Source organism: Conger conger, chromosome 8 (genome assembly GCF_963514075.1).
Source record: "Conger conger chromosome 8, fConCon1.1, whole genome shotgun sequence".
Taxonomy (NCBI): Eukaryota; Metazoa; Chordata; class Actinopteri; order Anguilliformes; family Congridae; genus Conger; species Conger conger.
Genome location: NC_083767.1, coordinates 54,909,231 through 54,932,251, shown reverse-complemented (window position 1 = coordinate 54,932,251; position 23,021 = coordinate 54,909,231). Strand labels below are relative to the sequence as shown.

General features: G+C 52.3%; 1 protein-coding gene across 9 annotated transcripts in view; it reads right to left on the bottom strand.

Annotated features, from left to right (window-relative positions):
* The window catches only part of wnk1b (WNK lysine deficient protein kinase 1b), a 102,323-nt gene that overhangs the window by 13,301 nt on the left and 66,001 nt on the right, over positions 1-23,021 (bottom strand). For 5 of the 9 annotated variants that reach the window (XM_061251470.1, XM_061251474.1, XM_061251476.1 and 2 more), the window contains exons 10-26: positions 16,460-16,537; positions 16,164-16,199; positions 15,336-15,458; positions 10,391-10,741; positions 9,794-9,882; positions 9,203-9,365; positions 8,346-8,462; positions 7,933-8,055; positions 7,675-7,717; positions 7,218-7,361; positions 5,566-6,785; positions 4,046-4,126; positions 2,806-2,892; positions 2,672-2,705; positions 2,401-2,471; positions 1,355-1,869; positions 632-834 (exon numbers count right to left, since the gene is read on the bottom strand). In XM_061251470.1, the coding sequence (XP_061107454.1) occupies positions 632-834; positions 1,355-1,869; positions 2,401-2,471; positions 2,672-2,705; positions 2,806-2,892; positions 4,046-4,126; positions 5,566-6,785; positions 7,218-7,361; positions 7,675-7,717; positions 7,933-8,055; positions 8,346-8,462; positions 9,203-9,365; positions 9,794-9,882; positions 10,391-10,741; positions 15,336-15,458; positions 16,164-16,199; positions 16,460-16,537 (3,478 nt within the window). The remainder of the gene's footprint in view (positions 1-631; positions 835-1,354; positions 1,870-2,400; positions 2,472-2,671; positions 2,706-2,805; positions 2,893-4,045; positions 4,127-5,565; positions 6,786-7,217; positions 7,362-7,674; positions 7,718-7,932; positions 8,056-8,345; positions 8,463-9,202; positions 9,366-9,793; positions 9,883-10,390; positions 10,742-15,335; positions 15,459-16,163; positions 16,200-16,459; positions 16,538-23,021) is intronic. The other 4 variants (XM_061251472.1, XM_061251477.1, XM_061251479.1 and 1 more) reach the window with 4 other exon arrangements.

The window sequence follows — 23,021 nt, the reverse complement described above, 5'->3', positions numbered from 1 at the left end:
CTGCTGGAGCATACATGGGTCAGAGGTTTTTAAGTCGACTCGTAGTTTTAAGGAATTAAAGATGCAAGAAATGATTTGTGATTCATCAAAACGGCCACCTTTGGCAGTAATAATTGCTGAGCATGTTCATGCCATTGTTTCTACAAGGGCGGTCATATGGCGCTGAAAGTACACATCAACAGTGCTGCAGAAATTCCCACAGATATGCTGCACTTGTGATTTGCATCTGCTCGATTTTTCTGTCCTCCCAAACAAGCTTGATTTTACTTCACTTGTTGGAAAATGTTCACATGTTAATTTAGCCAAATATGGCTTTTTTCTGAAGTCAAAAATGTCATAAAAGTCCACCTCTTACCTTGTGGCATTTGAGATCATTTACAGAAGCTACACTGCTTAAAGTTCACTAAACACAGTACTGAAAGACAAGTAAAGTGTACTAAAAACCTTTGACCAGCAGTGTACATGAAGATCAACAAGGAATAGATGGAACACAACGTGTACAATCATCAACCAGTCATTCAACTACGGGAGGAAACCTTCTGGCTAAAACAGTTCTGACTCTGTGTAGCCACAAACAACAAACAAGTGAACAGTGTTGCGGGGAGGGTGGCACCAGGCGCAGTTCCTCTACCTGACTGCAGGGGGCTCTTGCTGCCCTGCGAGCCGCTGCGGCTGGATTTGGTGCCCTTGCTCTTGGTGGGTCGCCTCCTGCGGCTGGCGGGGGCCACCGCGGGCGGGATGGCCACCGCCGGGGCCACCTTCCCCAGCCGGGCGAACAGGGCATCGATCTCCTCCTTCTGCCGTAAGTGCAGGGCCTGGCTCTCCTTCATGTGCCTGTGGGCGGGAGGGAGGGAGGGGGGGTCGGCTAATCAGAGACGCTCAACGCAAGGTTAAGGAATATGCAGTTCACAGCTCCGACGACAATAGGCGAGTTCGTTAACTCGTTCTGCGAAACCAAATATCCCAGGACATCAATAAACTAACCGGGCTAGCCAAGTAGCCTACATGAAACAGCCCTGCCTAAGCCCTGTGTGGCTAGTAACTGTGATGCGATTGGACACACTAGATCAGCTTAAAAAAAAAGTTAAACTGATTTGGACTTTGACGGCTCGAAAGTTGCCTTTATTTTCAGCTGTGCGCTACACACCAGGCTTAGCGTAGCTGAATCGATTGGCTTGACGCCATGGTTCAGCGTTTTCACGCCGGTCGCGGGCAAAGCAATGTCGTTACAACTGATCCCACTTCGGTGAATAAAGAGAAGGGAAGTCAGGGCCTGGAAGAGGCGCTCTGAAGCGCAGCTCACCCCCTTCTCCCAGCGGCTAAGCGCGCGCCGGAACTCGAACGCGACACCTACTTCTCCCGCAGGCGGTTGACCTCCCTCTTGAAGTCCTCGTCCTCGAACTCCGAGTCGTTGTCGCTGCTGGCGTAGGAGTTGAAGGAGTTGTTGAGGCCGGGCAGCGAGGCCTTGCCCTCGGGGCTGAGGGCGGGGCCGTTGGCCAGGGCGGGCGGGGGCTCGGCCGCGGGGGCGGAGGGCGGGGAGTCGGGCGCCCGGTCCTGGGCCCGGCTCACGGAGAAGCGGCCCACCTGGGTGTCGGCGTTGGTGGTGACCTGGAAGCGGCCGATGGTGGTGGGCCGGGCGGCGGGCGAGGAGGCGGGCCGGGGGAGGCCGTCCACCGTGTCGCCGGCCGGGCCGCGGAGCGGGGACGCCTTGTGCAGCGTGTTCTCCGGGCTGGAGAGCGACGAAGACGAGGAGGAGGAGGACGAGGAGGAGGAGGAGGAGGAGGCCGAGGAACGCGTGGTGGAGGAAGAGGAGTCGTCGGTTGAGGTGGGGTGGGCGGTGCCGGGGGCCTCTTCCGCAGCCACGGACACCTGGAGGGACACGAGGAGGAGGGCGTTTCAGTGAAGAAGTCTTGCCCTGCGGTCTGCTGCATTATCGAATGTGGCGCAGCGTAGTGGTTAAGGTACAAGACTGGGACCTGCGAGGTTGTTGGTTCGATCCCCGGTCTAGCCACAATAAGATCCGCACAGCAGTTGGGCCCTTAACCCTGCATCGCTCCAGGGGAGGATCATCTCCTACTTAGTCTAATCAACTGTACGTCGCTCTGGATAATGCCATTAATGTAATGTAACCGAACAATCTAAGGCTGATAAAACCATTACTATTGGTAACGGAAAGCAATGGAGCTTTATAACACTGGCTTGGAACTTTCTAAGAAAAAAAAGAAAAAAAAGAAACATTCTAGAAACCTACTCTGCAGAGGGTTAAAGCACAGAGCTGGCCCAACAAGCACAGACACCCAGGAGTGTCACTCAAACTGCTGGGATGGTGTAGAGAGGGGAGGGGAGGGGTTCAGCTACGGGATGTGGAGGTAGGGATGGGATCTCTCCAGAGGAACTCACCTGGAATCGTCCCAGTTTGAACCCTCCAGGGGCAGGGGCGACCTCTGTCTCAGCAGGGAGCGAAAAGGGCACTGAAACGGACAAAAGCAGAGGATTAACCCCCAAAAATATAAAAGTGGGTGACCGACATTTAACCATTTAAATTTTATTACACTGTGAGAGCACATCAAGGCAGAGTGAGGCAGCATGTCTATATCAAACCCAAAGTCTGATACGAGCACCTCGAACTGCTGGGATCAAAGTCATTTTCATTAAGCGGCTCCATACATACCTGGCTGAACACCTGAAGGCCCTCCAACCACCGTCTTGGGGGAGGGAAAGAAAAAAAATAGTAAGTAAAATGCATTTAAAAACACCAGTAAGCAGAAACGGGGCAGGAGCAGCGGCCCTGAGGTGCCCTCGTACCTGGCCTGTGGCGCTGCTTAGGGAGACGGTCTCCGGGCTCAGGGCCCGCCTCAGCTGGGCGTCCAGGTCCTCCAGGGGCTGCTGGGACTTCACATGTGAACACAAAAACCCAATTAGGGAATTCGCCACCAAATTACAACGAAGCACCCTGGCCCCCCCCCCTCCTTGTCACAGCCGACTGGGCACCCCTCAGACACTGAAAAATGTAAATTAAATTAGCTTAATGCCTACTTACTCCCCTGTCAAGCCTCCATTCATTTACAATCACTGGATGGACTTGGTGCCAAGTCAAAGCCACAACTTTGCTCCCCCCGCCCCCCCCCAATGTTCAATTTGAGAAATTGCCTGGGCCTCCAGTTAAACCTGTAAAGGGGTTCTGCTAAGCTGCGTGCAGAATGTCATTTGCGTGACCAAATCGCTGGGGTGAATTCATAGGCGGCTTGTAAATGAAACATATTAAGGACATTTCTGAAAGTGATGTACCCAAGGCCTTTCATATAGCCTGCCCGAAGCAATCGAACAATAAAAAAAAAAAACAATAAATTCAAAAAAATATTTTAACAGAAGAATATTACCATATCTATAAAACATGGTGTTCCAACATGAAACAGTTCCAAAACAATAACATCTCTTTGATACGTTAGGCTTGCACCTGCTTCTTTTGCATATTGTGTAATGTCACATGATCGGGCTTTTAATACATCCTCGTGATTCCTTTCCCCCCCCACAAAACAGTACATGAACCCTGAAAACAATACTCCCCCCCCCTCCCCCCTCGCACGCCACCCTCACACATTGCCTTTAACGGCTGTGAGAGCAAAGAAAAACTCAGACCTAAAATAATCGAATACCTTTACATATAATCGAGCTAAATATTTCCGTAAGGGGCCATGGCTGTGTCCTGTATTACGCATGCGCACGCACACACAGAGGGGTACAGTGCGGGTCCCTGCTCTTTTCAGGGAGAATGACTCGCGGTGCCAGCCGTAGAGTCCTGCAGGGCACAGCGGCGTGGCGGGGAGGAGTTAATGAGAGGCGGGCTCTGAGTGGAGAGGTCATGCTCCAGAGGGCCGAGAGACACTGGGGCTCATGCACAGGCCCCGTCTCATCAGACACCCTTTTTCAAGAGGAAAAGACGGGAGGAGAGGTGGAGGGAGGGAGGGAGGGATGTTTTTTGGTAGATTGTGGCGTGTGAGCGGGGGGGGGGTGGGGGGAATAAACTCAGGAAGTGAAGAAGCACCTGAGTTAGAGTAGGTCCGGGGAACGGTGCCAACTGCTCGATGGGTGTGCTGCCAGCCTGCTCTGAGCCAACAGGCAACACCTGACAACGGAGAGGAAGATGAAACAAGACCACTTTATCACAGGGAGAAAGAGGGAGAGAGAGCGGGAGAGGGGAGAGAGAGAGGGAGAGGGAGAGCAAGAAAGTGAGTATAGAGAAAAGAAACAGGGAGAGAGGGAGAGCAAGAGAATGAGAGTAAAAGAGAACAAAGAGGAAGAGAGAAAGGGAAAGAAAGACAGAGAGGTCCAATGCCCTGAGGCCATGTGCTATTTGTTTGAACCACAAGAATTTTGTGTTTTTACGATCCCGCCGAGTTACGGCTGTAAGTAGTACTCCGTGTAATTAAAATGTTTCACTGAATGTGAAATATATACATAAATATATATATAAAAATGGCCATCATTTTTCTTAGAACAAAGTATATATTACATACGATCTCAAGCAGGCCAAAGCATTCCTGAAAGCTGTAGCCTTCTGTTGCATCCTAGTAATTCACATTGATTGTGCACCACAGACAACTGTAACGGCACTCAAGACTACTACATATATATTTCAAAAAGGTTTTTACAATGTAGTTGTGTGCTACTCTATATGTTAAGATGACATTTTAAGAGCTCCCCATTTTGTTTCAGGACTTTTGCTTTAAATCACAGAGTGTGAAAAGTATTTCACTGAAAAAAAAAAGAGATTTAAAATAAATAAGCTCCAAAAGTTATATTACATCAAGCCATAACAGAAAGAAGCCTTGGCATGCAAGTGTGGCACATATTCCAGAAGGTGTTAGGAGACAAGAGACTAATTCCAGCCAATTACGGGTTAAAAAATATGAAGTGTTAAGAGAGAAAGTTTGCAAAGATATTGGGACCCCATTCAGTACCCAGGTGGGCTTTGGATGCCTTTCAGAATGTACATGGTGCCCACCGCACCTGCCCATTTTATAAAGCAATGCTCCTGCAAGTTAATTCCCATTGAAACACCAAACATCTGATGTTAGTTCAAAGAACCAGATACTATATCTGAGATTAAAATGCTCCTAAGTTGTTATTGTCACAGTAACATAAAACATTAAAGGTACAATAGGTAAGATTTTTGTGTTAAAACATTGTACAAGACCATTCTAAATCCCTTCCTGTCATTGCAAAAGGCTCACTGACATGTTGACTCACCCTCTACCTGTGTTTATAGTCCTTAAATTCGGGTTTTAAAATATACAGCTGACGGCCCGTCACTCAGTACCAAAACATTGTATAACTGCACAATAATTCAAGCTCATTGGTTGAAAATTGTTTCTAATTGCCAAAGCCAGTGGCGTTTCAACGTCAGCGCTTTTACAGAGAAGGGAGAGGGATAAACAGTGTTGTGGTTTGAGCGTGTTTGTTGCTGCTATTCCTCTCTTGACCATTAGAAGCCCGAAATGCACCTATTGCACCGTTAATCGTGTATACTCGTTAGAATCTTTAGATTCGGCCATGTTGGCTCACCGGGACTCTGGACAGTGGGGTCTTGGCCGGGGTGGTCTGGCCGTAGGCGACAGGGGCGGCGGTCTGCCCCGGGGTAGCCGCGGGGGTGGTGGTGGGCTGCCCGTTGGGGCCCAGCGGTAAACTGTTGGGGGGCAGGGGGCCCCCCACGGCGGCGGCGGAGGCCGAGGAGGAGGTGCCGGTGGGGGAGGCGGTCCCGGGGACGCTGGGGGCCCCGGCGGGGTCACCCGAAGCGTCGGGCTGGGGGGAGGAGAGGCCGGAGCCCAGGTCACTGAAGAGGGAGCGCAGCTTCTTGTCCAGGGCCTGGATGTCGTCCATGCAGGGGGCCTTGGCCAGGGGGTCGCCCTCGCACTCCCCGCAGTGCGCGTGGGTCTGGTTGGGCACGGTGGCCGGCTGGGGCTGCCCGTGGACCAGGGTGGGCTGGACCAGCGGGACGTTGGCGGCGACGGGCAGCAGGGGGGCAGCGCCTGAGGGGGTGAGGAGGGGGGCGGGGGCGCCGGCGACCGCGGGGGAGGGGACGGCGCAGTTCGGTACGGGCGCGGTGGTCTGAGGCGGGGCCTGGGTGACCGCGGTGAGAGCGGGGGAAACCGGGACGATCACGGCCAGGGGCGGGAGCTCGGAGACCCCCGCTACGGCACCGCCGGCCGGCTGGGCTTCAGAGGCGGCGGGCGGCAGGCCAGAGGGAGCGGCGAGGGGGAGGGAGGCGGGGGAGGAGCTCTGGGGCTGAGGAGCCGCGGGAGGCGATACGGAGGCGGGGGAGGGGGCCACAGCGGTAGCGGGCGTGGGGACGACAGGGGGCAGAGCAGGCGGGGCGGGCTGGGCGAGGGAGGGGAGGGGCGCCGGGGCTACAAGGGCCACAGGGGCCACAGGGGCCACAGGGGCCACAGGGGCCACAGGGGCCTGCTGAACAGCGGGGGGAGGGGAGGAGGTGGTGGGCGGGCTGACGGGGCCGGGGGCGAGGGCGGGAGCGGGTAGCTCCGCGGGCTGGGCGGCGGGGGGAAAGGGCGGGGAGGTGATGGGGGTGAGGGCCAGGGCGCTGGGGGTCACGCAGGTGTCCACCACCAGCCCGCTCACGTTGACCATGTTGGGGAGGTAGACGGAGGCGGGGGCCGTGCTGGGCCCGGGGTCTTGGTGCGTCCGCCGCATGTCGCTGAAGGCCTGCTGCAGGCTGACCGCCGAGGCGGACAGGGACAGGCCCTGCCCCGGAGCCGCCGCAGGGGCTGCTGGGAAACACAACACGGGACACGTCAGCACCGCGCCCACCAGCAGGGGGCCTCAGAGAGGCCACCATGAACACTCAGCACACGCCACACCTTTTCATCTGCAACCATGAGTGACACTGTTATTTGAAGTGAATATAATAATAATTATTATTTTTTTTTAAGCTTTGATTTTCCAAGGTTAGGAGGGCTAATGGATGGGGCTGTTGGGTAAAAACCAAACCATCCACCCAAAACCTTTCCACTTACTCATCCCCCAAGGATGTAGGAGCAAGTTTCAGTTTTTGTGGGGCTAAGTGTTGATACCCTGCCACCTGGCCACCCTGTCAGCCCGAGTACATTTTAACGGCCGACAGGTAGACGACAAAGAGAGAATAAAGACCAGAGCTTCTAAAGATTTGACAGGAAATGACACGCCACTGCTCTGGGACTCACCCGCTGGGGGGACCTCCTGCACCGGAGGGGGCACGGCCGGGGGCGGGAAAAACTGATCTCTGAGCCGGGACTCCGGCACCGGGCTGACTATGAACCTGCGCCCGGCCGAGTGCACCACCTGCATGGTGGAGCTCTGCGAGTCACCTGCACAGAGAAGGGGTAGAGGTCAGAGGTCAGAGGTCACAGTATTCAACACCAGGAGGGGTACAGATCACCCCAAGAGTGCAAACGCACAACGCGGAGACCGCACGTTGCTTTCCCATGCGAGTGGCTGCCGCTGTGGTCTGTCGGTTGGTTTTGATCGTAAGGGGGGGGGGGGGGGGGGGGGAATGGTCTTATGCTCCGTGCACGGTGCTGATTTTAATCTTCAAACGCACATTAAAGCAACAGACCCATCAGAGTGCTAACGTCAGGCGGAGAGAGCGGTTATCTGATGAGACGGCGGTCGGAAGCTTACCAGACTGGAGAGGAACGGCAATCACGGGCACTTCCTGCGTCATCTGCAACGATTCAAACGAACAATAGAAATGTGAGATTTTTCATACACCTCAGAACCGCTCGACGGGTAGAGAGCAGGAGGAATGCACCAGCACGGTCACACAACTGTTCCCACGTTTAAAAAAACGATGGAAAGTACCTGGCGGTAGCCCTCCTTCACGGGAATGCACCGGCTCAATGCAATGCGAACAACGGTTGGACGTTTAAAAAGGCGTACCTGGCTGTAGCCCTCCTTCATGCCCTCCCGCTCCAGGCCGCTGTCGTCGGCCATGTCGATGACCTCGCGCACCTGCTCGATGAACGACTCGCGCTCGCTCTCCAAGATGAACTCGCTCTGCACCTGTGGCGGGACAAGGTCCAGCGCTTAGCTGCCACAGACAGCCGATGAGCTGAAGAGTCCGGGCAAGCCCAGCCGCTACAAACTTACCCTTCCCGGCTCGATTCCAGGCTGCACTCAATTCACTTTCTAGACAAAGTTGATCGAATTGGTTTGAAAAGCCATTTTAAAACCCAAGGCTTTTCCCGTTAGTCGAATTTACCCGGCGATAAAGCTAGGATAAATCAACACAGACATGAAACTTTAACCATGAAAACAGACAAATGACCATTTGCAGACAAATCCCAAATTACCATGATCTGTGCAATTTCTTCTGGGTTGTCTCCGTCCAGATCAAACTTGAAAGTGACCATTTTCCTGTTGTGTGTTTCCAGCTGGCATTCAGCAACTCTGTCGCCGATGTTAGAAATCTGAACAAAGAAAAAGAAACGCGTAAAAGGATTAGAGAGGGAGAGGGAACCCGCAAAACAGACACAAACACCACGTTTCATTATCCAAGTATACATTAGTGTTAAATCAGCATTTAATCTGTGATCTATAGCCAGGGATATCTCTTAAGTGGACATGACAGCCTTCAACGAGAGGATTAATCAAATGAATGACGTGACATTGGTGCCAAAATGGACGCCAGGAAGCCACCACCGTCCCTACACACTACTAATACTGTATGGAGCACGGCACATATTCATCCGCAGAATACAAATCCAGCGAACAATGACATCAAAGCCCTTTTATGATGATTAATGATGAAGCATTTAAAATGGCCGCTGCAGCAGACTGCTCTCGCACACACTCGCTCACACTCGCTCATTAGGACGCTGAGGACGCGCGCGCACGCACACACACACACACTCTTACATTGAGGATGTTGAGGACGCTCACACACACACACACACACACACACACACTCTTACATTGAGGATGCTCGCTCACACACACACACACACTCTTACATTGAGGACGCTCACACACACACTCACACACTCTTACATTAAGGATGTTAAGGACACACACACAGACACACACACACACTCTTACATTAAGGATGTTAAGGACACACACACACACTCTTACATTAGGACTCACACTCACACTCACACTCACACTCACACTCACACTCACACTCACACTCACACACACACACTCTTACATTGAGGACGTTGAGCTTGGCCTTGCCGGTCTTCTCGTGGCGGGACCGGCTGCGCACGGACCGGCGCTGGTGCCGTTTGGCGGAGCGCCCCTCGTGCCGGCCGCCCGTGGCCGACGCCCCCTCGTTCCCGTCACTCAAGCCGGACGCCACGTCCGAGTGACCGCTGGGGGGGAGAGAGAGACACGCTCGCTCATCCTACCCGAATTCTCCCCGCAAAGGCCCCGACACGCCGAAAACCCAACAGGGCCTCCCCGTTCAACCCGGAAAAGAAAGTCACGGAATACATCACATTAGATTACATTAATGGCATTCGGCAGACGGCTCTTATCCAGAGCGACGTACAACAAAGTGCAGAGTGCACACCCATAACCAGGGATAAGTGCACTGATACACCAGGGATTAACATGCCTTACAGTATATTATCTTCATTACAAATTATTCTCAGGGCTCTATGCTAACATAGGAGCACCTATGCTCCTAAGCTGAATATTTTTGGAGCACACCCAAATTACATAAATTATTTTAGCACCCATCAATTTTCAAAAGGAAAAGCTCCTAATGTACAGCCCAAATTCATTACTATCCCCCTACCTCTCCATAGAAGAGGGCACTTGCACCGCTTGTCCGGCTTGTCCTTGGGTCTGTTCCGTCGACAGAGGCTGAGGCAAACTCTGAGAGGTCTGCAAACGCAACAAGGAGTGAAAAAAGTGAAAAACCACCAACAGAAAAATTCTATATTCTCTACCATCACTGGGCGGGCAGGGAGCAGAGGAACATAATGCAGATGTAGGAAAGATGGGAAAGGAGGTACAGGCAAAAATGGAAAAGGGGAAATAAAAGAATAGCCGTATTAGCTCAACAAATATGCCAGCCAGCGTAACCAAATTCACAGTTTTTTGAATAGGAAAACAAACACAGAAAATTTATTGAATTTTTTTTTTTTTCAAAATAAATAAATCTCACGAGCTATGGGAAAAGCACAGCGAGGGACAAAACCTCAGACACTAAGAAATACCAACAAGCTACCGCTTCTATGCGTCACACGTGCTGGTTCCCAAACTGTGCGCCCTCCTTACGGCTGGCCTCTACAACAGTCCCGGGATGGCTGGGAGGGGTACGGGGGTGGGGTGGGTATGGCATGGAGCGTGGGGGGGGGGGGGGGGGGTCCAGTCTCTGGGATGTCGATACCTTGTGAAGTGCGTCTCCTGTCTGAAAGTTGGGCTCTGCCGGGACGGTCCCGGCAGTCGGCACGGCGACGGGGGCCGGCTGCTGAGGCATCGTGTGAGGAGGCAGCTGGGCGGAGTTAGGCGCCACGGCAACCGGTGACACCACCGCCGTGGGCGGGGCCTGCTGCGGGGGCGGCTGGCCGGGCGCCATGGTTACCGGGAGGGAGGGCGGAGGGAAGCCTGCCTGTGCGATGGAGACACGCCCCGTTGAGGGAGGAGGCGGAGCCAGACCGCAGGGCTGGGGGTGACACGCGGGGGCGGGCGGGGCCAGGGAGGGGAGGGGGGGCATCGAAGGGGGCACTGGAGGAGGCTTCTGGGTTTTAATAAAAAAATTCCCAAGGAAGAAACGGCACAAAAGGGAAAAAATAATAAAAATTAAAAAAAAGGAAATCACTATACAGAGATTACACCAGCACCAAAACTAAACTAAAAAAAAAAAGGGGGCCAGGGGGGATTGCGGGCCAAAGTACAACAGCCTGTCATTGGCTTGTGCAACGCTCAGTTCGGCAGGCTGGGGAATGCGTAAACTTCAAACCACACCATGCACGTTAGCAACCTCTACATGGTCTCTAAGAAACTGCCGGAAATTGTTTCAAACGCACAGCATGTCCAGTTTACGGCACATATTACTGCAGAGGTTCATACGTTATCTCCATCTTCAGAGTTGTAACTGAGACAAGACAAACTGCACTGCAGCCACACACTGGAGCCAAACCAGAAGTAAACGAATTGCATAAGCATATGTAGCAGCTCAGTTAGGGTCTGGCACCAACGTGTGGCTGTATGCCAGACTTAACCCAGTTTCATTAACGCGGGAGTGTATGGACAGAGTAGCCTTGTTTATTATAACTGTGCCAGAGAAGCAGACTCATTCCCGGGACTCTTGGACATAAAGATTGTGATGGACGAGAATCGGGAAGCGATTCCAGGGAACCGGTTGCGAACGCAAAACTGAGGAAACTGTAGAACGTTCTCCGTTTAGCCTAGCTTTCCAAGTCAAATTTGCCAAATGTAGGTGATACAAATAGCCTACATTTGGCAAAAGTTGATGTGATTGGGTTCTGTGGATTGGATAGTTTAGAAACAACTTCCAACTACTTTTTTTTTAGAAATGATTGGATAGCAGTGATCAGTGACGGTTCACGTGACGGGAAGTGCGAATGCTTGAAACATATTGAACGTGAACCTGAAGTGACCCCAAGTGGAGACATAACATAACAAATTCCGTAAAAAAAAGAAAATACGACGATTGTCTCCCTTCTTAATTGCTGCTCGACTTGTACATTGACCGCAGAAGATACGAACCTGTACTGCTGGTGAGTGAGTTTAGTTTCCCGCTGCTCCGTTTTTAAAAACCGTGTACAGGGATTGTTAATAGACGCTTCCAGACTGTAGCTAGTATCACGCCAGATTGCAGACACCGACAAACGTCTGCCCGGGTGAGTGGTCTTATATTTTAGTGGTCTTTTTCTTATTAGCTAGTTTAGAAGAATATAATCGGGAATAATCGTTTGTATTTGTACGGTTACAGCATTTGGCATAACGTCAGTCATTGTTGAGAAATGTGTCCGTTTAGGAGCATAATGTTAACCTTAGATTATTGAAATCGTCGGATAACTGTAGCTAACACGTAATAGTCTAACGTTAGGGTTAACTGCAAGTGAAATCCCCCATTATTACTACAGCAACGTGTTTACAGCATTACATGAGAAACATTTTGAATAGATTTGGAATCGAAACCGATTATTTTACCTGGTTCCAAAACTGAGAATCGGTTCTGGAATGAATTCCAGACTAAATGCCCAACACTACATAAAATACCAATGGTCTCTCAGACTGCCACTATAATGCAATAGGCTGGCAGACGTAAAAAAATCAACTAAAATAAACGAAGCCAGCTATAAACAGAACTAGTACAAACCATGCACTTTAATCCAAGAGAGGGTGTGTGGGGGGGGGGGGGACTAGACGTAACAAAAACAAAGGGGTATGACCCTTTCCCCCTGAAAAAACAAACCAAACTGTGCCCTTTGTTTTCAGTGAGAAAAAAAACAAAACAAAAACACGACAAGCACAATGAAACTTAATTCTCACTGAAACCACAAGCCAGTGACAAATGCCATGCTCGAGGCTTTTCTCTTCACACAAAACTCATGTGTGGGGAGTGGGAGGGGGTGGGGGGTGCAATTCCCAATAATAAAAACGAACAAAAAACACGTCAAACGCACACCGACTACGACTATCCCGGGTGCACAGGCTGCCGTACCGGGTCACTGCCACTGAAGAGGTGGGTTAAGGCGCAAACACACACATCACACACACAGACCCGTGGCTCTGGGGAGGGGGGGGACCCGGGCCGGCCCCATCCCCAGGCAGAGCCGCTGTTGTACCTGCGCCACAGACAGCTGTGCGGCCTGGTAGAGGAAGTACAGGTCCGCTCGACGCTCGGCGACGGCGACGGAGACAGAGCGGGAGGACTGGGCTCACAAGCACACAGCTGCACAGCCATGCAACACAGGCGGGCGTGCCACACAGCAACGGCAACGGCAACGCGGGGACGGAGCCGGCAACCAACAACACAGTCATTAGAGAGGGAGAGAGAGGGGAGAGCGGAGGGAGAGAGAGAGGGAGGGGGGGGAGAGGGAGGGAGGGAGGGAGAGAGAGAGGGGGGGGGGAGAGGGAGGGACGGGAGAGAGAGGGAGGGGGGGGAGAGGGAAGGGATGGGAGAGAGAGACGAGAGGGAGAGAGGGGGGGACGAGGGAGTGAGAGAGAGAGTGGAGAGAGGGGGAGAGGGAGGGAGGGGGGAGAGAGAAAAGAGGGGAAAGAAGAGAGAGGGGGAGGGAGAAGAAAGAAAGAAGAGGAGAATGATGGAGAGAAAGCAGGAGAGAGAGGTAGAGGCAGAAGGGAGATTGAGAAAGAGGGAGAGGAGAGAGAAAAGCAGGGGAGGGAGGTAGAGGGCAGAAGGGTGAGAGATTGAGAAGAGAGGAAAGAGGGGAGAGAAGGAGAGGAGAGAGAGAGAGAGAAAGGACTGATAGGGAGGAGAGCATGGCACTAGCAGTCTGATTAGGAATACAAAGGCATGCATAAACAACATCATGATACAACAGTATAAGGATTGCTTTTGCATTGACACTTGGGCCCGCAGGTTTATGATGGGGGGGGGGGGGGGGGGGGGGGGCTAATGTCTGTCCAGGCCTCTTTCCCCCCCCGCCTGGCAGTATTTAGTTCCAACCATAATTGCAGCTTTTGAAACTTGACCAAGCTCGTTCTTACGCAGGCACTTTAAAACACTGAGGGAGGAGGGATGACTCACAGGGCTGAGACCGAGCAGGACTCCAGGCACATGGGTGTAGCCGTACAGGGGCAGCCTGCACGAGCTTTTGGAACAATGAATGACCCTGTGTGTAACCTTACAGCTGCCCCTAAACACCCAAACTGCTTTCGGTCCCACCCAAACTGGCATGGGCCCATTTGCAGTGGAATGTGTTTGTAGGTGAATAGGACAAATGACATTACATTACATGTCACTTGCTGACGCGTTTATCCAAAGCGACATACAGTAGATTAGGTTGCGGGTCCCAGTCGTGTACCTTAACCACTACGCTACAGGCCGCCCCCTACTGGGGACTGCAGGGGGATCAAGTATTTAAGACAACACTGGGGTGCATAAATGAGCCTCACTGCCTTGTGCCAGTGCGCATTGTGGCCGGTAGCTCCACAGGGCAACACGCAATTGGGTGACTACATTGCCCAGGCAAGTAGGAGGGCTCAGTTGGTTAGCGCTAGAACGAATGCTATCTAGCGACCCCTGCTGGTCGATCGGGGGTCCGCAGATTGACCCCGACTCCGCTCCAGTTGTAGCGCGGTGCGAAAAAGGAGCAGCAGAAGACTCCACGTTTTCCATACTGCCCTAAATAAGGCAAGTGGGGTTTTGTGCATGAAAACTGCTGCAGTTGCAGATGATGGAAAATTCCAAATTTGGGTGGGAATTGAATATGCTCAGTCCTGCGTTGGGTGCAAAAATGTATAAAAAAAGAAAAAATTATTAAGACCTGACTCAACATAACCTGCCAGTATTACAATATTTATGCATCCCACTACATGTGCAAGGGCTTCTGGGAAATGCAATATTTATCCATTTGTGCTGAAGTGATACACGACTTTAATAAATGCAAATAATCCCTCCTCCCTCATGTTTACAATAATTATTTAATCTGAAATTCCCCCATTAATCCTGAATTGAGGTTTTTTATTTAAACTGGAAAGTGCACTGCAAAGCAACTTGAGTTTTGTCCGTTAAGTTTGAATCAGTATAAGAAAAAAGCATTTTTGTTCCCAGTGTGTGAGAGAGAAAGAGAGAGAGAGATATAGAGAGGGTTGTACGCATGTGTGTGAGAGTTGTATGTGTGTGTGAGAGACAGGGTTGTGCATGTATGTGAGAGAGAGGATTGGGTGTGTGTGTGTGTGTGTGTGTGTGTGTGAGACAGGGTTGTGCGTGTGTGTGTGAGAGTTATGTGTGTGTGAGAGACAGGGTTGTGCGTGTGTGTGAGACATGATTGGGTGGGTGTGTGTGTGTGTGTGTGTGTGTGTGTGTGTGTGAGAGACAGGGTTGTGCGTGCGTGAGAGAGACAGGATTGGGTGTGTGTGTGTGTGTGTGTGTGAGACAGGGTTGTGCATGTGTGTACGGTGTGAGAGAGACAGGATTGGGTGTGTGTGTGTGTGTGTGTGTGTGTGTGTGTGTGTGTGTGTGTGAGAGAGAGAGACAGGGTTGTGCGTGTGTGTGTGAGAGAGACAGGATTGGGTGTGTGTGTGTGTGCGCGCGCACGCGTGTGAGACAGGGTTGTGCACGTGTGTACGTGTGTGAGAGAGACAGTTGTATGGGAGTGTGAGGGGGCTGTGTGTGTTACCTGTGCAGGCAGTGGGCTGGGCTGCAGGTGGGGCTGGGGGCTCTGCGTGGCGCCGCCCTGCTGGAGAGGCAGAGGCACCATGGGCTGGGAGGGCAGGGACACGGGGGCCTGCTGGGGAACCGCCTGGAGGAGAGACGCAGGCACCGTCACCATCAGCGTCTCGCACGCACACACACACACACACACACACACACACACACACACACACACACACACACCTCTCCTTACCTGGGTCACACACACCTTAGAGGGGGAGCGAGGGGAGCAAGGGAGAGGGAGAGGGGAGCAAGGGAGAGGGAGAAGGGGGGGGTGAGGGAGAGGGAGGGGGGGGAGAGGGATAGGGGGAGCGAGGGAGAGGGAGAGGGGAGCAAGGGAGAGGGAGAAGGGGGGGCGAGGGAGAGGGGCGGGGGAGAGGAATTTTACCAGACGCGTCTCATTCACACAACAGCCTGTAGCACGCCAGGTGAAGCCGTGGTTACGACACAAACTCGAAGCGATTTAATGCAGTCAGCCTGCCTCTCCAGCCGGAGGGAGAACTCACAATATGCAAATCTCCCCCCCTCCCTCCTGTGCCATTAACCCAACAACCTGGAGCGACTTAACTTTCCCAAGAGTCTCCCCCCCCACCCCCACCCCGACCCCTGTCACTCTACCCTAAAACCCAGGGGCTTTACGAGACTGTGCAGTCACCCATGAGAACAGCAGGACAAGAAGCACAGGGTCAGAAATGCAAAGGGCATGAGTGACAGCAGAACAGAGAGAGAGAGGAGAAAGGAGTGCTTTTTGTTTTTGGTGGAAAGAAGAGCTTTTTTTTTTTTTTTTCTCTACCTGCGGAGGGAGCGCTGGGACGTAGTAACCTCCGTACTATAAGAAACAAACACAACACACGTGAGAGAGAGGCACCACGGGAGGGGGCCCACAGCTTTCACACGCAGGAGAGTGGGAGATGGGGGGGGTTTGTCAATACCACCTCAAGACCACGACCCCAAACCGCAGCCCGCAGACGTGCTTCTGGTCTGACCGAAGAGTCACGTGCGGGGGGGGCAGGAGAAGCGTATTTTACCCCACAGAAAGCTGGGTCTCTGAGATGCGCGCACACTTAACAGCGGGAGAGAGGGCCTTACTTGCAGGGGTGCGACGGGACCCTGCTGGGAGCTGGGGGCCAGGACTGCTGGGGCAGGGGCCGGGGCTCCCGACACCTGCTGCGAGAGAGAGGGACAGGGAGAGAGGCAGAGAGGACAGGAAGGAAAGCAAACAAAACAAAAACAACAAATCAGAACGGGTTTCGTGGATTTCGGAACCAAACACGCACGCACGCACGCTCTCACACACACACACACACACACACACACACACACACACACACACACACACACACTACTTATCTAGAACTTGGGTCGCTGTGCATGTATACACGCGATGCGGTTTCTCTGACGTGAGGTTATGTCGCTCAGATGGCCCGCATCTCCATGTATACATGCATGCGCTGACATAAATAAAATAAAAAAAACCAACAAAAAAAAAACCAATACAAACAAAAAAAATCAATGAACAAATACATGTGTTAGTTGGAAATGAGTAGGTTTTCATGCAGGTGAATCTCTAATTGATTTGTTGCGTCTGTGACACTACTACCATTGGAGAGCACAGAAAAGCGTGTGGGTGTTCGTAAGGTGTTTGGGCAAACGGCAAACACCGGGAACAATCTGGCTTTCGTTCTGCTTTCGCGTTACATCCCTGCCCCGCTGCGTCACACGATTTCACTACTGATCCAACCCTTAGAAGGCTGCAGGCAAATATACTTGTCCTCCAGCTCTTCGCCGAGAGCTTGCACAAGTATAATTGCACCAGGCGGGACCACCTTACCTTGAGCGCCACGTCGGAACGAAGAAGAACATTTTTTCTGTAAATAAGTAGTGGCTTTTGGGGGAGCAGCGTGTTAAATACCTTTTAGCCGTTGAAAAAAAAATACATAAAAATTAAATACAAAAAGTACAAAAACCACAAGTAGGAAAGGAAAGGAAAAGGAAAGGCTGCTGAGCAGAGAGGCCAGGGGACTGCAGGGTGACGTTGACGGTTCCAGCATTCTAAGGGTTAACCACCGATTTATTTCAGACAGTCGTCCCCCTGTACGGAAACATACAGCTAGGCTCCCAGCGAATCCCCGCTAACCAGGGGTAAAAGCTGCAATTTCACACTTCCAGACCACTACTACTGTGATTGGTGCGCCCCTTTGACGATAAGACAAAAAAAAAAAGTATATTTTAACCATTTCCAGCCAACTATATCACAAATGAAATAGGTGGATGGGAATACATGCTGATGGCACGGTTTAAGTTGAAATGTATTTGACCAAAGAAAATGTTTTTTTGTTTTTTTTGTAACCATTAAACCGGTTTAATCCCCACACCTTTTGGTGTATGTCTCTGTGCGTTTGATCACATCAACCTTCAAAGTTAAGATTGGCCATGTTCTGAATCCAAACAAACTGAATCGTGAGACCTTAAACATACAAATGACCCTTCTTACACTTAGCAAGAAGTGATAACTTTCCTGTCTGTCGCCAATTTCTAAACGTTTCAGTTGCTAAAACGGATATAAAACAGTTCCTTTGTTAGGCCAACTAAACTTTGGAGTTGAATGTATGATATACAGATACAAGAGTATAGTGTATATAAATGCAAACACACATTTAACATATATAGTAAACATATATGCACATACACACAAAACAGACAGATATACATAAAACAAATTATACACAAGTTACGGACAAATATACCAACAAAAGAAACCTAAAGAGAACTAAAAAGATTACAAACAGGTGACGAAAGGGGGATTGGTACACCAGGTTTAACTGGGCTCTGGTCCGAGCTCATCCAAAACCATAGAGAACTTTGATCACAAAAAAGGAAAAAACCAAAAAGGAAAAAGTAAAGTTTATTTATAATACACAGCTTGGCTGGAAAGGGCTAAAACCCAAAATGACAAGACAAATCAGGTACTGAAGAGGAAGGAGGGGTGGGGGTGGGAGGGGAGTTTTGGGAGGAGGAGGAGGAGGAGGAAGAAGAAGAGTGGGTTGTTGTAGTACCAAAGATGAGCCCTGGAGCGGCAGGGCGGACTCGTGGTACGAGAGGTCGGGCTGGAAGGGGGCGTGCCGCGCCCAGGCTCCGTGCAGCAGGGCCAGGTGGGAGGCGGACGAGGCGGTGGGTCCCGGGGCCTCGGACGGCGGTACGAACAGAAAGGAGGGCTGGCTGGGCGGGTGCGCGTCGGGGGCCGCGCTCCCTCCGTCCGAGCCGTAGTAGGAGGTGTGGGGGATGGACTGGGCGGCGGACGGCTCGCCGGGGGCCGGCGGCGGGGAGTGGAAGTCGCCGGCGTCGGAGGAGGCCAGGGACTCGCTGGAGGGCTCGGGGCTGCGGTCCTTGGGCCCGTGCAGCAGCAGGCTCCCCGGGGGCAGCGGGAGCTCGGGGCTCACGTAGCTGTACAGCTCCTCCGTCACGGGCTGCAGCCGGCCGCAGAGCCCCGGTGGGGCGGAGGGGGGGCCGCCGCCGCCGCCCGGCTCCTCCAGGTTCAGGTCCATGGAGCCGCGGCGCGCCCGGTACAGCCGGGAGGCCAGGAGGGCGGGGTCCGCCGAAACGCCGTGCATGTGGAACTCGAACACGCCGCCGCCGGCGACGGGCTCGCCCGCGTGGGCCAGCATGGGCGGAGCCGAGTGGGGGAAGGAGACCGGCGGGTAGCAGGGGTCCGCGGGCGGGGCCACGGGGCCGGGCGGGGCCGAGGAGACGGACGCGGGGCCGCCCAGAGGCGGGACGGGGCTGTGGGTGAGGCGCATGTGGCCCTGCACGTGGGGGTGCAGGTAGGCCGGGCCGGGCTGGGCGTCGTACCCCAAACCTGCCGCCTGCATCTGCTGGTGGTAGCCCAGCTGGCTGAGCTGGTGGGCGGTGACCGGGTATCCGGCGTACCCCATGGCCTCGAAGTGGTCCAGCAGGGCCGCCTGGTTCAGGCTCAGCCGGCGCACCACCTCCTCTTGGGGCGGGTCCTTGTAGCCGTACAGCTGCTCCACGGCGCTCTGCTGGGGCGCCACGCCCGGGACCAGCAGCAGGGAGGGGTCCGCCCCGGCCGCGCCCGTCCCGTCCGCCCCGGCGAAGGGGTGCAGGCTACTGCCGTAGGTCCGGAAGGCGGGCTGGAAGTGGCGCGTGTGCGCCTCCAAGATGGACGTGCTCTTCCTCCGCTGGGAGCACATGGCTTTGGGCGGGCAGGCGGGCGGCGGCGAGAAGGACACCGGCCTCTCCAGGATGGCGGGGAAAAATATCGGGGGGTCGGGGAGGCCCGGCGCCCCGCCACCGAACTGGTGGGTCACTGACTGCGGCTGCGGTGACAAGATGACATCATTCTTTATAAAGCAAGAGGCAGCATGACACTCATAAGAGTGAGAGAGAGAGAGAGAGAGAGGGAGAGAGAGAGAGAGAGGGAGAGAGGGAGGGAGAGAGAGAGGGGTAGAGAAACAGAGAGAGAGGGGGGGTAGAGAAACAGAGAGAAAGGGGGGTAGAGAAACAGAGAGAGAGAGGGGGGTAGAGAAACAGAGAGAGAGGGGGGTAGAGAAACAGAGAGAGAGAGGGGTAGAGAAACGGAGAGAGGGGGGTAGAGAAACAGAGAGAGAGAGAGGGGGGTAGAGAAACAGAGAGAGAGAGGGGGTAGAGAAACAGAGAGAGAAGGGGGTAGAGAAACAGAGAGAGGGGTAGAGAAACAGAGAGAGAAGGGGGTAGAGAAACAGAGAGAGGGGTAGAGAAACAGAGAGAGAGGTAGAGAAACAGAGAGAGAGAAGGGGGTAGAGAAACAGAGAGAGAGAGGTAGACAGAACAGCAGTATCAGCATAATGAGTGGCACTCTCAGAGTGCACAAACCCCTCCAGTTAACGGGAATAAAAACAAAAGAAATTTAAACCCAAAAAATCCTTTAAAAAATTAAAATAAAATAAAAAATGAAGAGTCAACAGACAGGACGTGTAACAGGAGGGCTGGTATGGACTGTAATTAAATACAGGTGTGGCACCGGCACCCTGATGAGGTCACAGGCCTGCTGCTGCTGTTCACACAGGACTGAGCGACTCCACAGCACAGCACAGCTCAGCTGGGCCATAACTACACTGCTGCTGCAGCCAGCTTCTATTGGAATTCACTGGATAAAATGTCAAAGGGCAGCCATTTTAAAAATCGCAAAACTCGTTTCTTAAAAAGTAAAACCAAACGTCACGGGATAAACGGTAGCGCAAAATGGCTGAATTTATGGAAACTTGATGAGGGGAAAAAAAAATAATAATAAATTGTGGGGACGCTGAAACTGAACACTATTGATATATAAAATAAATAAACAACTACACAACCTCGTTATTAGCATCTCTCGCCGTCCCTAACCACAGATCGACTGGCATTTCCTCACGGGCCGCTGTGCAGGTGGAGTGCGTCCCTGTGTGCGCAGCGCAGCAGCGTGACGGTTTCTCAGAGGCAGCGCGGTGCCCGACAGCGTGTATTTAACGCGAACGCAGGACCCCCCCCAGAGAGAGCAGGACGGCCGGAGGAGGCACACTGGCACCAGGAGGGCCGGTTACAGCGCTCTGCCGAGCTCACCCCGTTCAGACGGGTGACATTTGGAAAAACGGTTAAAACCGGCGTAAGAAGTGGGGCGTGAAAAAAGGGTGGAGAGGGAGGAGTCGTCAAATTTGTTTAACAAACCAAAATGCAGGATAACTAAATCCCAAGTGAATCACTGCTGATAATTGGTTTCAGGTTTTGGCCTTTATCCCCGCTAAGACATAAGTCTGCTGTTACGCCCTTCAGAGTCATACCCTAACAAAACATCTATTTAAAAAAAAAAAAAAAACCTCTTCAACTCAAGTTTTACCTCTTCCCACAGCTGTTGACTTTGGAACAAGCTAGCATTAGCTGCATAAATACTGGCCAATAACTGACAAAGCCAATAACGGAGCAACTGACCACAATACATACTACTACCCATTTACACGTCAGGAAAAAACAAAAGAAATGTAGTGGTAGTGCCAGACAAGGAATCACAACTGCCAATTACAAGTACAGCCGAATACCCCGCAAAACTACACTGCCGCCACGATAACTCCTCTCCCTCCTGCCCTCCGGTGGCCGTACACAGTACTGCCTCCTGGGCCCAGTGCCTGCTCACGGGGGCGGGGTCCTGGGGTCACGCCACCCGGTGGCCGAAAGGTGCAACGACATACGGGGCTGGCAAAGAGCGCCGGGAGGCTGGCCCGTCGCCGCGGCGGGGCGGAGTGCAGCGGCAGCACGCTCTCCAGCGCCTTCGAGAGGCGCCCCGCGAACGTCTCGGCGCCGGGGGTCCCGGGGCGGGGCGAGAGGGGGGCGGCGGGCGGAGGGGTGGACGGCCGCTCGGGACGGCAGCACAGCAGAGGGGGGACGGAAACGCAGGGGACGCACAGAGACATGCTACGACCACGTCGCCGGGAGGGAGGAGGAGGAAGCAGAGGAAAAGGTGGAGGCTGCAAATGGGGGAGGAGGGGGAGGAGGGAACCAAAATTAACCAGTATGGAGACACAGCTGAAATGGGGGAACAAAAACAAAAACAATGCATGTATATATGTCTGAGTAAACCCAACCGAACGATGGACAGTAAAACGAGAGGAAGAGACAGAGGCTGGCCTAAATAGTGTCAATAACAGGGAGCAACACAAAGCCAGTGAGAAAGAGAGAGAGAAAGAGAGAGAGAGAGAGAGAGAGAGAGAGAGAGAGAGAGAGAGAGAGAAGATCTTCAGATAAAACAAAATGATTAAAAAGCCGTTTTTTTTTAAGCTCACAAGCTTCAGCAACGAGTAGACATTTATTCCAGCAGCTTTTTTGGATTCAAAGAGACCATTTTACAAGCAAGCCTCTTGGCATGTAAATGACAAAGAACTAAAAAAAATATATATATATTTTAAAATAAAATAAAATACAAACCATTTCATTGTTTGGTTAATAAATCAAAATGAATGGATGCTATGCTACACTCTGATGTGGTCTGCATTAGCCAAAAGAACAGGGCTGGCTGAGTTTCAAGGAGTCTCATCTAAAGACAAGGAAAACAAACTACCCAAACAGAAATCCTTCCTGACGATCAAAGACAACATTTGCACACCCTTTAACCAGAAAGAGCTTGATAGGAAGCCTTTTTTTCCATCTCGTGCCATTGTGTTGCCAGGCAGAGATCACAGGATTAAAAAGGAACCAAATGGAGCAAGCATATGCAGTTCAGGAGAAACCTGAGGGCAAGAGCAGCAGCCAACGTTCCCGTGGACCAAACAACCTGAACTTCAGGCGCACCAGCACAGGAAATTCAGAGGCATTCGGATAAAACATTAAAAGAAAGGTATAAGCATAACCTTTTCATGCTCGAAAACTTTAAACTTTAAAAATCCTGCAACCTAAACCAACTTTAAAAAGAGTTAGATGACCCCTTATATGACCAGGTGCTCTGATCCAAGAGCCTGCATGAGGACAGGAACACTCCCTAACCGTGCGCTTGGTGCCGACACAACCCGGGAAACCCCACACAGAGATTTAAACATCTGTTAATCATTGCGCAGATTCCAGAACCTATAGATGGCTGGAGGCCTGCTGAGGACGGGGGTGTTTTTTTTTTTTTTTTTTTTTTTGTATCCAG